The sequence below is a fragment of the Chelonoidis abingdonii genome, chromosome 1, assembly GCF_003597395.2.
Source record: "Chelonoidis abingdonii isolate Lonesome George chromosome 1, CheloAbing_2.0, whole genome shotgun sequence".
In the NCBI taxonomy this organism is placed as follows: domain Eukaryota; kingdom Metazoa; phylum Chordata; order Testudines; family Testudinidae; genus Chelonoidis; species Chelonoidis abingdonii.
Window position 1 is genome coordinate 104,046,123 of NC_133769.1, and position 17,378 is coordinate 104,063,500.

The window sequence follows — 17,378 nt, forward strand, 5'->3', positions numbered from 1 at the left end:
GGTTAGACAAACATCTGTCAGGGATGATCTAGATAATACTTAGTCCTGCCATGAGCGCAGGGGACTGGATTAGATGACCTCTAAAGGTTCCTTCCAGTTCTATGAATATTCATATGCCTTTCAGGTCAACATCATCAGATCATTCCATGAGATTTCCCTTGTCAGATCACTCACCCAGCAGCAGCAACAAACCCATCACATCCTCAACCAATCAAGCCCCCTCTCCCCACATATGGATAGCTTTACAGTATTCCCAGAGGCTTCACAAATCCAGACTCTAGTGGACCAAAGGAGGGAGCAAATGGCAAAGTCCCCTCTCATTCAAACTGAGGGAGTCCTAGCTCAAACCCCTTCCTTAATCACATACCGGTATATAGCAGTTTTTTTGGATTATAAAGGTTAAAACAAACACCTTGAATTCCACCAGACACTAGCTTGTAGCCAGTGCAGATTGTGGAGCACTGGTGTAAACTACTGCCTGCGTGACACACACAGCTAATAAGCAGGCAGTCACATTTTGATTCAATTCCCAAATGGTCTCGATACATAGCCTGAGGTAGAGTGCATTACAATAACCTAATCTCAAGATGACAAAAGGCATGGATAGTTGTAGCAAGGTCTGTACCAAACGAAAAAGCTGCACTCTTTGTGCCTACCATAGATGAAAGAAAAGTGCTCTGGGATTCAGCCACTTCCTGTGCATCCAGGAGCAACCCAGCATGTGAAGCAATGATTAATGTAGTAAATGGATACCTCTAATAAAGGTGACAATAAAATCCTGCTAACCCAAGTAATCTGGTCTCTTTCTCCAATCCACTAACATCAACTAAATCTCTTCTGGACACAGCTTCGACCAGCTAGTCCTTTAGTCTCAAATTAGGTATGCATTCCACTACACCAGCCTAGCTGGAAGTGACTGAGGCATAGAGCTGAAAGTCCTCAGGAAGTTGACAAAATCACAGCCCATGTCTCCTTAGAAACCCCACAAATGGCTTCATATGTGCATTTAACAAGAGTGAGAGCCTATCCTTGCTAGAAATCGATTTAGCTTTTTGTATGATTAAGGGGGACAGGATTTGGCCCATAACGTTGCTATAGTATTTTCCATTTTATAGTTAATCTCTTAATAAAACAATTCAAGCATCCTGCTTTAACTGCTAGCATGCATTAGGCAGATGGCTTCACTGACCTATCTACAGTGATTTCGAGCTTTTGGCTGGAAGAATCCTGTTAAGGAAGTTCAGAATTTTTTATTTTATGAGAAGTTTATTTCTTCCCAAGCTCAAAGACTAAACATTTTAAGGTTTTCTGGTTACCTTAACTCTAGTTAACTTCCACCACAGAGGGTGTTTTGTGAACAATCAACGTGGATTTGTCAAAAACAAGTCAAGTCAAACCAACCTAATATCCTTCTATGAAAGGGTAACAAGTCTTTGTGCGGGGGGGGGACGGAGCATGCTCATTGTAGACGGATTCTTCTGAGCATTTAGCTGCCTGATGCTAACTCTCTGAGCATGTGCAAACAGAGAGTTTTCTAACTGGGCCAGATCTGGGTGGATTTTCATGGGGGTGGCAAAAAGGTGAGCTCCCTGCCAAATTGCACATCCGTGCTCCAAAGCACAGAGGTGCTAGAGCACCTCATTAAATAATTGGAAGATTTTTTTTTTTAATATGGGAAAAACGAGGTATTTCCCCCCTACCCTTAGAAATAGTTGGCCTGCTACAGCTGAAGCTTTCCAAAAATCAATCAATCCATCAGCCCAAGGCTGACATTCGCCATGGAAAATTTCAGCCTGAACAGTCAAAGCTTAGCAAAGCTGTAAGCAACTGAAAACGGGATCGTATAACGGCAAATGCTGGCCAGCCGGTCCTGAAGTTTTTTTGCTGCAGGATGGCCACCTTAAGGTCTGCTATAGTGTGGCCAGGGAGGTTGAAGTGCTCTCCTACAGGTTTTTGTATATTGCGGAAAAGGATAAATGGACACAAATCAGATATTAGGAATGGCAATATAAGATTGACAAAATTAGGTTTGTTTAGTTTGGAGAAGACTGAGAAGGGATGTAATAATCTTCAAGCATAAAAGAGTGTGTTATAAATAGGAGAGTGATAAATTGTTCTGCTTATCCACTGAGGACAGGACAAGAAGTTATGCCTTAAACTGCAGCACGAGAGATTTAGGTTAGATGTTAGGAAAAACTTCCTAACTGTCCGAGTAGTTAAGCATTCAAGGTTTTAAAGAATAGGACAGACAAACAGGGATGTCAGGGATGATCTAAATAATACTTACTCCTGCTTCATTGCAGAGGACTGGACTAGATGACCTCCTGAATCCCTTCCAGTCCTACATTTCCATGATTCTATTAATATTATCTAGATTAGGTACTGCAAGCAATGAAAATATTTTGCACATTATTGGTCTGTTTCTATATTTATCAGCTTGCAGGATTGTTTTCAGTAGCCAAACCTAACCAAATGCAAAGGGAACATTTTGTGAGTCTCCACAGGAATTCTAGATTATAGGTTGATAGCAACATAAAATTATAGCAGGTCCCTAACTAGGATTTTGTTTTTGTTTGTGTTTTTTGTAATTACGTATAGGTTAAAAGAATCAAATTTTTTTTAAAAAAGCCATTGTTCTTACTAAGAACATGCCAGATCACTAAAACAGAATTTTTATTTTTAAAATATAATTTACTCCCCAAAATGTATGCTGCTTGGTTATCTTTAATGTTTCCTAAACTGGCCAATGAAAATAGGTGAGGCAGTTTCAGTACGGTTTGCATTCCATTTCTAGTCAGTTTCACTTCTTAGTTTTTAGCAGAATGTTGCAATCACAACATTGAAAAGAACCCTTTTTGTTGGAATTAAAAACAATCTTCCTGTCAACATTGTTGTTATTGATCTTGACTTTTACAAAAGTTTATTTTTACAAAATCTAAGTGTGGGGCTAAAATTTGACTAACTGTCCCTTTAATTTATTATCCAATACTGGAGCTAAATCCTGCTATCCTTGCACAGACAACATTCCCATTGAAGTCAATGGAAATTTTGCCCAAGTGAGGACTACAGGATAGGGTTCATATACGGTACATTTGGAACATATTGTATATGAAGCTTTAAAGAAAATCTGCTTTAGAGAAGTGAAAAAACAAATAGCCCTAGGAAAATTTTAACAAATATTAACATTTATAACAGTTAATTTATAGACATCAACTGAAATAGCAGCTTTTCTGAGAACAAAATCCAGCTCTTACTACACCTCTACCCTGATATAACACGACCCAATATAACACAAATTCATATATAATGGGGTAAAGCAGCGCTCCGGGGGGAGGGGGGCTGCGCACTCCTGTGGATCAAAGCAAGTTTGATAAAACGCGGTAAGATTTTTTGGCTCCCGAGGACAGCGTTACATCAGGGTAGAGGTGTATTTTCATTCATTCTTTTGAGGCTTGTTGCAAAATAACTCATATGCATGGATGTACAATCTATGCTTCAAGTATCAGAGGGGTAGCTGTGTTAGTCTGGATCTCTACAGGCAGCAAAGAGTCCTGTGGCACCTTATAGACTAACAGACATATTGGACCATGAACTTTCGTGGGCATGCATCCAACAAAGTGGGTATTCACCCACGAAAGCTCATGCTCCAATACGTCTATTAGTCTATAAGGTGCCACAGGACTCTCAGCTGCTAATCTATGCTTCAGTAAAGTTATTCATTTCTGTGATATGTTGGAAACTATTGTATGCAATGTTGTAAAAGCTTCCTAGCTTTCTCTGCACTGCTTATTGTAGTCACCCATCTGAGATGAATCTCACTTCTAATGTTCCTCCTTCCTTCCGTTGGTGAACAATTTGGTACCTTCCAGCTGAAGAATTTGTAAGTCTTGCACAGTCTCTCAGATACTTGAAAATACCCCCTCAGTCTCAGAGAAGCAGGAGCATTTAGTCCCTGCTTCCTTCCCTACAGATGACTCCATTACCTCTCCCCTTCATTCTTGTGCTTGGTTCCTATTTGCAAGCCTTTGCGTAGTTAAGATCACGGTGCTTGGTTCCACAGCCTAAATACACTCCAACACAGCCAAATACAATACATAAAAGGCACTATATCCAGAACTCCCTACTATCCAGTAAAGGATCGATTAAATTGATAGTTGGAGGATTCTCCAGGACTGCTCAAGTTTATTCACTATAGCTGTTGCTGGGATGTCACCCCACCCTTACCATCCTGGTTACATCTGGGTAAGCAAGGTTTTACAGTAATGGGATTTAAAAGCATAGTACCTTTAAATACCCAGACACTCTCCCATAGGGTGATCAGACAGCAAGTGAGAAAAATTGGGACAAGGGTAAGGGGTAATAGGAGCCTATATAAGAAAGAGACCCAAAAATCAGGACTGTCCCTATAAAATTGGGATATCTGGTCACCCTCTCTCACAGGGTTATTTACCTCTTCCCTCTGTTCATGGACAATTTATTCAGATTCTCTGTTCCCTTGAAACGGTCCTGTGGCCCTCTGCTTTAATTTCCTCTGGAATTCCCTTTTCTCTGCTCATTTAGAGCCCAATCCTGCTACTATTATGGAAATAATTCCAGTAATACCAATGGGAATGCTCACACGAGTAAAGTCTATAGGATCAGACCCTGAATTTGCCTGACTCAGAGTATTCCGCCCCCTTCCTGGCTCAGTTACACTCACTAACTCCTAGTCGACACTCCCACTTAAAACTTGCAGCACAGATCCTTCATCAGAACTTTGCTTTCACACACCAACCACTCGAAGAATAAGTGTTTGTCTCTTCTGCTTCCATATTTTAGGTTTTGTTGTTTTTTTAAAAAAGTTAGAATTACTGAAAATATCTATTATTGACTCAACTGTAAGTACATAAAGGTCCAAATTCTGAATTCAGTTATATCCGTGGAAGTCTGGACTAATGCCAATGAAGTCAGGGTCAAATTATATAGTCCTTAATCGAACAATACTACCACTGAAGTCAATTAAGGATGACAGAATTTGGCCCAATGGTTTTAATGCAGATTTACTCAGTGTTATCAAAATGGCCTAGGATGTTTAACAAAGAGATAGTCTTGACCGAATGAGATTAACACAGTATACTTAACTGGCTCTTAATAGCCCAGAACCTACTTGTCTGAAAGATTCCCTTTGACATTCTGCCACAGAGAGAGGAGGCAGCTGCTCTCTCTGTGGGTCACCTCAGCCTTGAAATTTGCTCTGATCCTTATTCCCATCTGAAATTGTCCCCATTTTACAAAAATCAGCCTTTAAATGATATTACAAAGGCTCATTTCTTTTCCCAAGCTGCCAGGTGCTGAGAGAATGCTGGTGGGAGTTTGTAAAGATCTTAAACATGTTTGCAGTTGCTACGTTATAATATATGCTTGTTATCAGTTGAAGAAGGTGTTACTGGAGTAGTCTATTATTACAACTTTTCAAAATGTGTCCAGGAGCAATTAGAGCAAAGCACAGATGCAACTTAGTATGGACCGAATGCATGAATCAAAATAAACTCAAACGATTGGCAACAGCAGCATGATTGGCCTTGGACGTGCATATGTAGCTGCCTCAGAAACCAATGGGAGCCACATATGTGCATGTTTGAGGATATTTGCCTGGATGATCTTTAAATCAATGTTGCTAGAATTAGGAAGCCTCTTTAAACATAGGTTTCAGAGTAGCAGCTGTGTTAGTCTGTACCCACAAAAATAACAGGAGTACTTGTGGCACCTTACAGACTAACAAATTTATTTGAGCATAAGCTTTTGTGGGCTACAGCCCACTTCATCGGATGCATAGAATGGAACATATAGTGAGGATACACACACACACACACACACAGAACGTGAAAAGGTGGGAGTTGTCCTACCAACTCTAAGAGGCTAATCAATTAAGAGAAAAAACTTTTGTAGTGATCATCAAGATAGCCCATTACAGATAGTTTGACAAGAGGTGTGAAAATACTTAACATGGGGAAACAGATTTAATGTGTGTAATGGCTCACCATTCCCAGTCTCTATTCAAGCCTAAACTGATGGTGTCTAATTTGCATGTTAATTCAAGTTCGGCAGTTTTAAACCCACTAACAACAAAACCAAACGTGGACCATGTTGCATGCCTTGTTCATAACCCAGAAGCCATCGTGGAAAGGAAATCTAGACCCACCATTTAAGAATTCAAGGATTTCAATCCAAGTGTATACACACTTCAAAAACACAATTAAACATCAAGTTAATTCAAAGTGAAATGTTTATTAAAATAAAACTAAAACAAGTCTCCAGCACCTCAGCAAGCTACTACAGTAGGTGTTTGTTATACATCCATTCTACTAAACTGCCAAACATACATAATGGCTCCTAGTTTCCAAGCTGCTGTAACATATACCTCACCTCATTCTACCCATGTGAAAATAAATCAAACCTCTAACTGATTCATTGCATTTCTTCAATAACCTCCTACCCCTAATTTCACAGAAAACTAGTTTTACTTTATAGAATGAATAATGAGTGATCACACTCCAAATTATGTTTTTCTGAGCCCACAACACAGATTTCTTCATTCTGGGGGGAGAGGGAGCCGCGAGGTGGGAGCGGGAGGGAGGGAAATCATGGCAAATTTAAAGAAATGTAACTATCAAACAAAAATCAAGCAAGCTTGTCCCACTGCTAAAGAATATTTCTTCTAAGGAATCCATGAAAGACCAGTTTTCAGATTTGATGCCTCAGCTGATGTACTTCTGTGGAAAATATGCCTTTTCAGATGGTTTTATTGAACACCTCTGTTGAAGCAATAGTACATTTAACCAATTATGCAGACTATATTGAGTTTACTTTTGACTGCATCTATACATTTTAAAAATATCTTGAAATATTTATTGGCTGTATGGTAATTATATTTATAGATTACAAATGATAGGCTAAATTAATCTCTTTCGGCCAGAAACAGAAAGCAGAAAAAAACAAGGGGAAAAAAATATTCTGCACGTGACCGTCTTCCTAATATTCTTTACTCTACTGAAACCTTCCACATGCAGAGGTGTGCTCTAAAGTGATGTATGGAGAAATGCACTGGTGCTGAGGTTGTCAGTTCACTGTGGTGCTGGGACTGGGTGTGAGAATATGACCTGGTACTGGTGATGGTGTAAGCGGAAGGAATTTGAAAGGTGCTGAAGCTAGGAAGAGATGAGGAGTGCAAGTAGGCGCTGATGCAAGGTGTGGAGAGCAAGAGGAAAACAGAACTGGTACTTTCTTTAAGATCAGCCTGCAATCCAAAATGGCTGGATGTTTATTAAAAAAATCAGCAGTGACCGAGTTAATGTTAACCTTTACATTGCCATCATTAGAATTCAGAGTTACTGCCCTACTGAGATCAATGGGAGCACAGCAGTGGAATTTTTCATATACAGCTGTTGATAAGAGGACATAAGAAAAGTGAGGGTCATACATGATCCCACTACAGATTTCAGCCTCTGAATAGTGAGCTCAAGTAGAACGAAATGTATGGGGGGGCGGGAAAGGTAACAGGAGATTATCTGAAACAAGGAGTATAAATAAGATGCTTAGTTTTTTTCCCCCATGCTGTAGTCTCCTCCTCATTTACTAGGAAAAAAACTATGATGGTAGAATTGGAATTAAAAGAAAAGACAAAAGAAAAGGTCTGTTAGTCAAGACTAGTCTTTAACTGTCCCTAAATATTCTGATGTCACATTAGATGGCAGCTCAAATGAAGTTTCAGATTTATTTTTACAATGCACTTACAACCATAACATCTTAATGGAAATACCAGAAGCAATACAACAGAGACAACAAAGTGTTCACAATTAATCCAGATAATAGCTTATTTATATAATATTTTTAAACTTTAACATGTTTAGTTAAACTATACAAGTTTACTATTGTCTGTGATCTACTTTTCAGCCTCCAGAGTTTGCCTAGATTAGGAAAAGAGGTCAACCTTAGATCAGGGTGTTAACACACATTAGCCAATCCCATCCTAACCCCAGTTTTTCTTCAATTTGCTGTGTCTTTGCTCTGTATGAACATTAGGAATATAAAGAAGCCACATAAATGACTGAATTTAATAACTATAAGGAAACAAGGCTTAGCTACATACATACATACATACATACATACATACATACATGTATTTTATATACACACTATACCTACACACATACTGCATGTGCACTGTGACTCTGGTAGAATCTAGTGACTTCTGCAACAGAAGACAGTGAGACCCACTAGAGGGCTTCTAAACTACTACCTATACCCGATATACACTATACTGTACTATAGCCTAAAGCTAACACCAATCCTCAGTTTAGTTCAGATAGAGCCTAGATAACACTGGCCTATTTTTACCCCTCCCTTGAGTTTTCCTATGAAAATGGAAAATAAAGGCCTTGGTTCCTAGGTTGCACAGTAAATGCCTGATCCAAGGCCCATCAAAGTCAGTGACACCCTTTCCCCTGATGTCAGAGTCTTTTGGATCTGGTCATAAAAGTAGTTTCTTAGTGAAAAAAAGAAAAAGATTTAACGTGTGTGCATACTATGACATACAAAATGTGCAATGTTTGATGGAGCTTTTAAATTTGTGTATCAACAGAATCCCAGAGCCCAAATGTAAAGTATTTAATTTTTATTTAGCCATTAATTTGAAAGCTCTAGTTATCCAGAAAAAATACTGAGTAATTCTGAGGTAATTGGGTTGCAATACAGAACTTGAAGTGAACTCAGCTGTAGTTGCAACAGGCAGCACATATCTTCCCCAATGGTTCTGTTGTGGGAACCACGGGGTTCCATTTTGTCACCCCTTCTGTAAAATATATGTATTTGAGGCCTGTGGGAGGGTTAGTGAGGAGGCTACAATGTAGTCTACTTCTCCATTCACTCATGAAAGTTCATGCTCCAACGTGTCTGTTAGTCTATAAGGTGCCAGAGGACTCTCTGCTGCTTTTACAGATCCAGACTAACACGGCTTCCCCTCTGATACCTCTCCATTATTTCTCACCCAGCAATGCACTGCAATGAATGAGCCAGTGTATAAGATAAGGGCTTGTTTGGGTTAAGGTAGTTGGCCGAACTCAATCCCAACAAGGGTAGTGGGTTGGAGGAAACAACTAGCGGAAGCAAGTAGAAGAACTAGCAAGGACTATATCAGCCATATTGACTCAAGGGCGTGACTGACATTGGTAGAAGGTTATTTTGTAACACAGATCATGTTAGGACATCTAGGAGCTGCTGAGGATCTAACTATGGTTAAAAATACTGGGCTGGATCCTCAGATGTGGTGAGTAAACACTGGGCACAACTGATTTGGGGAATACCATGAAATAGTCATTTGTGTCTCTCCAATCCTGAGGGCGCTTTTTCACCACCTCCACCCCTCCTTACAGTTTAAAACAGCCTCATAGCTTGCAACCATTTCATATTCAGATGCAGACTGATATCCAAGCAAGCCTCTTACAAGAAGAAACATTGGTGTTCTGTGGTCTTCTGGTTGCCTGTCTTGTTTCCAGGTAGAATTTAAGGTGTGGACTTGAACCTATAAAACCCTAAATGATTTGAGACCTGCCTGCCACAGAGACTTCCTCCCTCCTTGAGTGGTACTGCCACAGTTGCAATCAGCAAAGGCACTAAGTCTGGAGTCCTCCAATTCACATGGCTTGGGTCTACTGGTAAGGTGTTCCCCATAAGGGGTGCTTGACTCTGGGATTGGCTTCCATCAGGGTCTGGTGGGCCATTCTATGCATTTGTTACTCCCACCCAGATCAATGCATGTGTAACTGTTGTTCACATGCTACTGACAGTATAATTGGGCCCCGATTTATGAACCATCCACGCACAATATACCCTACATTATCTCCTGGGCATTTGGAGAGGGTAGATTGGAAGAGTGGGGAAAGCATTGTTAGAAACACAACCATAACAATAGTTGGAACTCAAGTGGTGAGTACAGAGGAAGGATGGTCTTGTGGTTATGCCACTGAACAGGGACCAAAGGATGTGGCTTCAGAAGTTCTTGGCTCCTACCACAGGCTTGTTGTACAACTTTGGACAAGTCAGTGTGAATCTCTCTTTGCCTCAGTTCCACATCTGTGAAACAGAGATCATATTTCCCTCCCTTACAGAAGTACTGTGTGGATTATTTCCTGAATGATTATGAGACACTTGGATATTATAGTGATAGGGCTATATCAGTAAATAAACTAAACAAACCTTTCAGAGGTGGGGGAGGAGAATGTAATAATTTTAGCATATTATAACTAATTGTTATGAAAATGCTCAGAGCTCATAGCGAGCACTTGAAATAAATCAGACGGAGTATAAAAGAATAGCATAAGCATATAGGGACAAAATCAGAAAGGCTAAGGCACAAAATGAGTTATACCTAGCAAGGGGCATACAAGACGATAGGAAGAATTTTTTTAAATAAATTAGGAGCAAAAGAAAAGTGAAGGAAAGTGTAGGTCCTCTATTTAGCAGAGAATGAGAGCTAATAACTAGTTTAATATCTATGACATTACATATTTTTATTTTAGGAAGGCATTTGACACAGTTCCACAGGACAATCTCATAAGCAAACTAGGGAAATGTGGTCTGGATGAAATTACTATAAAGTGGGTGAAAAACTGGTTGAAAGACTGTACTCAACAAGTATTTATCAATGGTTTATGGTTAAACTGGGAGGATATATCTGGCGGGGTCCTAAATGGGCCAGTCCTGAGTCCAGTATTATTCAATGTTTTAATTAACGACTTGGATAAGGGAGTGGAGGGTATGCTTACAAAATTTGCCCATCACCACAAACTCAGAGGGTTTGCAAGCACTTGGAGGACAGCATTAGAATTCAAAATGACAGAGAATTAGTCTCAAATCAACAAGATTAAATTTAATAAAGAAATAAGTGCAAAGTACTTAACTTAGGTAGGAGAAATTAAAACGCATAGCTACAAAATGGAGAATAACTGCTTAGGTGGTAGTACAGCTGAAAAGGATCTGGGGGTTACAGCAGATCACAAATTAAATATGAGTGAAAAATGTGATGCAGTTGTGAGAAAGGCTAATATTCTGAGGTGCCTTAACAGGAGTGTTGTATGTAATACACAGGAGGTAATTGTCCCACTATTCGGCACTGATGAGGCCTTAGCTGCAGTACTGTGTCCAATTCTGGGCATTACATTTTAGGGAAAATGTGAATAATTGGATTAAGTCCAGAGGAGAGCAACGAAAATAATAAAAGGTTTAGAAAGCCTGACCTATGAGGAAAGGTTAAGACTAAACATGCCCAGTTTTTTTGAGAAAAAGATGAACAAGCAGGGACCTAATAACAATCTTCAAATATGTTAAGAGCTGTTATAGAGGCCAGTGATCAGTTTTTCTCCATGTCCACTAAAGATAAAACAAGTAATGGTCCTAATTTGCATCAAGGGGGATGTAGGTTAGGTATCAGGAAAAACTTGGTAACTATAAAAGTTCTCAAACAGGCTTCCAAGGGAGGTAGTGGAATCCCCATTATTGGAGATTTTTAAGAACAGGTTGGACAAACACCTGCCAAGGATGGTCTAGGTTTATCTGGTCCTGCCTCAGCACAGGGGGCTGGACTTGGTCTCCCAAGGTCTCTTCGAGTCCTACATTTCTATGATTCTATGAAAATAAAAGATATCCTGTATCACCATGGGTCCTGATTCTGTATTCCTTGCACAAAATCTCCACTAAATCGAAGATAGTATACCAAACTGTAAATTATAAAACTATAAAGAACTCAGTCATTTACATGTAGAGGATGGAGATGCGGGGGATGGAGCCTAGAGGAAGAGGCAAAGTTACGATGAACTAGTTATGGTCTGATCCTAGCATCTTTACTCAGGCAAGGTTCCAACTGATGGCAGAGAGAGTTGTTTGACTCAGGACTGAGCCACAAATGAGGTATTGCTAGGTAAAGCAACAAACAAAATGGAGTGGGGAAAACTCAAAAAGTCTCTGAAAATAAGATGAATGAGGGTCATGAATTAAGTTAATTTAAATCCACAGAGGTGCTACAATGGGAGTTACAAAATGAAAGACTCAACACTGTTCTGTAGGGACAGCACTGCAACATCAGAAATGAAAAATGGTGCCATCTGAAATGTACAGGCACAATAATGTGACTAAAGGAAAAAACATGGCACGAACACCACTAAAGAGAACACATGCATGCACACACAAACTGTGTTAAAATAAAGCATAAGGATCATGAGAGACAACCCATTAACCACAAAGAAATTCTGATTTAAGGCTAAATAAAGCTCTTGGGGCATATCAGTTTATGGAGGTGGTCATAGCTCAATAATGGAAAGCTGACACAGATGCAGGTATGACAATTTACACCAGCTGGGGATCGACCCCTTTGTTTTGCCTCTGTATTGCATCCCTCTAGATCCTTTCTGGGAGAAAGCATGTCTCAAAACAGGTAATCATGCATAAAGCAATGGTTGGGCTACAGTATCTTAGAGTTAAATTATATACATGACAGAAGCTGAACTCAGTTTCTTGTGCTCAAAACAGTATTTTACATCTCAGCTTTACACATATTTTCCTTTAGGTTGAGAGAGAGAGAGAGAGAGAGAAACAATTTCAGTTTGAGTCCACTAAACATATCATAGGTTTGTTGTATTTTCCCTAAACCTATGAAGGTAGGTTAGCTGGCAATAGAAGAAATTTCAATTCCGGGGACCAGAGTTTTATTAAATGAGAGCTAAACCATTAAAACGTTGGACACCTCCTAAAAAAAAATTCCCCAGGAAGTTGATGCATCATTGTGTTGCATCTGTGTCAAGCTTTCGGTAAACAAGCAGCAACATGAATGAAATCTGCCCAGAAAGACTGCATCTGAGCTCCAACCACGCAGTCTCTGGCCAAACCTCCGCATATAAAATAAAGTTTTATTTCATTTTCGAGTGTTCAGTTACGCTTGTACCATTTCCTGTGGAAAATTGAAGCTTTGAAGTGTGTGTCTACAACTCAAGTGTTACGGAAACCCAACCATTTTGAGAAGACCCCTAAAAAAAAACAAAAAACAAAAACAAAAAACAGAAACCTCCCCCCCAAACACACGATCCGTTCAATCAACCCATCAGTCGTGATGCCAGAAAGTTCATTAGGGATGTCACTGTAAATAATGCCCCAAAATGCCACTAAGACCGTCTTTCCACTCCCTCCCATTCCACTCCATTCCATTCCACTCCTTCCTTTCCATTCCACTCCATTGTGCTGGCGACAGGCTGCAGCAGAATCACACGCATCCATACGGTACCGTAGCGCTGAACCCTCAAGAGAGCAACACGGGGTGTCTGACAGCTTCCCCCCACACCCCTTAATGAGATCGGCCGCGCATTTTTTGTGATGCAGAAGGACCTGTTCCTCTTCCACCCCCACACCTCTCTCTCCCCAGCTCTGTAGGACTGAAGCCTTAGCCCGCCGCAGACACTTGCGGCATGGTACTCCATACAGATGGCCCGGGGGGGGGGGGGGAATTGATGCACGACGAAGGGTCTTTCTAGCCCCGATTTATAGGCTCCTCGTGTCCCGCTAAAATTCTGTGTTCAAGGTGAAAACGGTTTGACACCAAATATACATGGGGTAAACGCCGATCCGACACAATAGGGTGGAAAACGCCTCCAGCTCGACCTGCACAAGGCACAGCAAGCAGGAGGGCAGCAGCCGACGGGTTAATTACCAACAGCCTCAGCCCCAGTGCGCAACCCTCCGGCGGGCGCACTTCGCCGACGCGAGTTGAGCCCTTCAGGGCTGCAGGATGGGGCTTAGCTACCCTGCAAAGCGCAGCCATCTGCGCTTCCTACATGGGGGGGGGGGGAAGAGTCGGCTCTCTACGCTCCCCAAGGGCCAGATCCTGCTGCTCCCATTCACTACAGGTGTTCAGCCCTTCCCGAGAGGGAGTCCTGGCTTCCCGGATCAGCCTTTCCAGTCCGGATGCGCAAAACTGCGGCTCCCAGAGCCTGAGCGCAAAGTGCGGGGGTCTGGGCGCAGTGAGGGGGCCCAGCGGCTCCGGGTCGCAGACGGGATTTTTGGCTGTCTGGCTACAGCTGATACTTCATCCAAATAAAAAGAAGAAACGTGTCAAAATGCGCAACATTCATGCGCATTTGGGACTTGGTTTCCCTGCAATACTCGCCACATACTCTGCTCCCAGCGCAAACTTTGAGGGGCACAAGAACGGCCTAGGTGGCCAGGGCCCCCCCTTCCCGCTGGTATCCCAGGTGGTCACAGACTATAACCTTCATTCCCCCTCCCGCTGCACTGACACCGAGGGAGCTGCATACTGTGCCCACCACCCACCTGCCCCTGGCCCCACACGTGGGCACACGAGGAAGGCTGCACACCATGACCCCCCCTCTCCCCTGGCCTCTCAGGGGAGCTCACGGGGAGGGCTGCAGCCCCTACCCCCCGCCCCCAAGACGGCACGTGGGGAGGGCGGCAGCCCCCAACGCCCCCTCCCCACTCCAGGCCCCACAGGAGGGCGGCAGCCCCCAACGCCCCCACCCCCGGCCCCACAGGAGGACGGCAGCCCCCTCCCCACCCCCGGCCCCGGCCCCACAGGAGGACGGCAGCCCCCAACGCCCCCCATCCCAGGCCCCACAGGTGGGCCCGGCCCGCACACTCACCGCTGGCGTTCTTCCCGCAGATGAGGTGCTGGTAGGGCTGCAGCAAGCCCCACAGCTCCGCGTCGTTGTTGACCGTCTGCTCCAGAGACTCCACCGTAAACTTGGGCGCTTCGCCGCCGCCACTCTCCTTGTCCTTCTCGGCGCCAGCTGCCGAGCCGGAGCCGGAGCCCGAGCCCGAGCCCCGGTTGGGGTGCGGGTGGGCCGAGGCGCTGCCCCCCGCCATCACCCGCCCGTAGATGTCTCGGAATAGGTTCTCCAGGCAGGCGGTCAGGTAGATGCCGGCGTGCTCGTGGATGCGCACGGCCACCCGGCTGTCCACCATCCAGCGGTAGAACTTGCCCACCGAGAAGGTGAGCCCGCAGCGGGTGGATTTGCCCCGGCTGAAGCGGTCCCCGCCGCTGCTGCTCATGTTATAGAGGGAGAGAGCGCCCAGGGCGGCCGCCGTGCAGCTGGAGGCCAGCGTCCAGTCCAGGACGATCTCCATGGCGCTCTGGATCTCGTACTTGGTGCATTTGGCAAACCGCAGACTCAGCCGCTGAGCCTCCTTAGCGATCCGGATCAGCGCCCGGCTGACCAAGGTGGACAGCTTGGCCAGGGCATCTCTGGCCGGGGTGGCCGCCGGGCCGCGGGGCTCCCTGTGCCGCAGCAGAAGCAGCGCCTCCACCTCCTCCAGAGTCCAGGGAACCTCCTCAAGGTCAGGCAGCAGCCTGGAGCACTGCTGCCCCGAGCAGTCCAGCACCTCGGAGTCTTCCACTAGGACCGTGTTGACAGTGTCAAAGCTGTTGTGCCTAGTGTGCATGGAGTCAGCTAGATGCTGCCAGCAGTTTCCTCCATAGGGGTAAACCGGGTGGGAATCCGAACAGCACAGGGACAAGTTGGAGGACCGGACTGAGTCCGCAGCACCACCATAACCAGAATCCAGGGTCAAATCTTCCAGCGTCCTCACCACTGTCTTACCTCGCCTTGCCATAGCTGCACTTCATGCTGCACCCGCAGGAAACCAGAGTGGGAATAGAAAGACGAGACAGAGCCCACTGGCCACTTTGCTGCGCCTTCCAAAGCCTCTTCCCGGCCCAACTCTGCGGTGGGGCTCGGCAGCCCCGCTCCCAGCCGGGCGGCGGAAGAACACCGGAAAAATAAAAGTGTTTAAATGTTCCCTTCTCCCCGCCGCCGCCAGCCTCCCGCGCCGATCCCTGCACTGCACTAGCAGGCAGCCCTACGCCGCAAAACCCAGCCAGCCGGAGACTGGAGTGGGGAGGAGGCGGCCCTATGTAAAACAGCTCGGGAACGAGCCAATAGGATTGGAATATGCTAATTATATCACCACTTCCCCACCCCCATCGGCAGAAGTGGGGGTGTCTAGCTTCACTCTTTAGAATTCAGGGACGGTCAAGCCCCAGGCCGCCGTGGGCCTGTTACCGGGACTTAGGGGATGGGATTAGGCTTTTGGGTTTGGTTTTCGTCTCGTTCTCTCTGGTCATTTGTTTTTGTTGAACTTTGCTTTGGAACGGAACTCACAGAGCCATGTAGCGTCTCCAAAACAGAGGAGGTTCAAAGCTCCAGGACCGGGTAGTGATTTGTGCGGTTAAGAATAACCTAAATCTCAGGCTTGCGTCCTTAGCAGGTAGCAGAAATTAGAAACCAGCCTAGAACAGATCCAGCAGCTGCGAATTCTTGTAACAGGATATTCTGCTCCAGTAGTTCCCCGCCCCTGGGGCCGGGGCCAGGGCCCTCCCTGGCCATTTTGGTGCCCTGCGCAGCCGCAGCCCTACCCCCGCGGGGGCTGTGTGGGACCCAGGCCTCCGCGGGTTGGGCTGCGTCGCTCCACCTCCTACCGCCCAGTGAGTGTCGGGCAGCCAGGCCGACCCTGCACTCAGGGGGCGGCGGGAACTGGAGTGACCCGGCCCCAGCCCGCTCTGCTCCCCTGGCTCCCAGCACTCACCAGTCAGCACGGCTGGGAGCTAGCGGAGCAGGCTGGGACAAGGTCGCTCCACTTACCGCCGCCGGTGAGTGCAGGCCCGCCCCCTGCTGCAGTCCTCGGGGGAGCGGAGCGGAGCAGGCGCTGGAGCAGCAGGCAGCTGTGCAGGGTAAGGAGGGCCCTGAGTAGGGGCATACCAACACAGATACTTCAGGTTTTTGTGACTGCACCTATGCCAGTGAACCACCTGCCTCCCATTTAATTACCTGGCGCAGCAAGCACCATTACAGGTTAGAGCATGCACAGCTGATTGTGGGTGGTGTGAGAGACACATACCTGACTACAGTGGGAAATTGTAAAGCCTGATATTTTCCTCTCAGCTCATCACAGAACCCCCGTGTAAGTTCCCCTCCCCCATCATTACAAAAATAATTTTTTCTTTAAGATTAAGGAATAAATCATTTACATAACTATGGACAACTGCTGCGCTCAGGAACTATTCTGTTTGGCTCCTGCCAAGGCAAGATACACCTCTCTATACTTCCTTTGTTAGTCAATGTCACTCAGTCTTATGCTTGTGCATTGCCAGCATGGCAGTTGCAGCACCCATGGTGGAGGCAATACCAAAGACTTAAGATTTTAGAGACAGTTCTGAGAAGTTCCCCATAAACCCAAGAGACCTAAAATTGGGCATGAGTAGTTCTGTCAACAGGGTTATCTGCATGTTTTAAGTTAAACATGAGTTCAAACCCTTTGGATCAGGACTTCAGTATGTGTGTCTT

General features: G+C 44.6%; 1 protein-coding gene across 2 annotated transcripts in view; it reads right to left on the reverse strand.

Moving 5' to 3' along the window:
* ABTB3 (ankyrin repeat and BTB domain containing 3) overlaps positions 1-16,026 on the reverse strand; it is a 322,494-nt gene extending 306,468 nt beyond the window's left edge. For both annotated transcript variants that reach the window (XM_075068627.1, XM_075068623.1), the window contains exon 1: positions 14,679-16,026. In XM_075068627.1, the coding sequence (XP_074924728.1) occupies positions 14,679-15,648 (970 nt within the window). In that variant the 5' untranslated portion in view covers positions 15,649-16,026. The remainder of the gene's footprint in view (positions 1-14,678) is intronic.
* Positions 16,027-17,378: the final 1,352 nt, after the last annotated feature.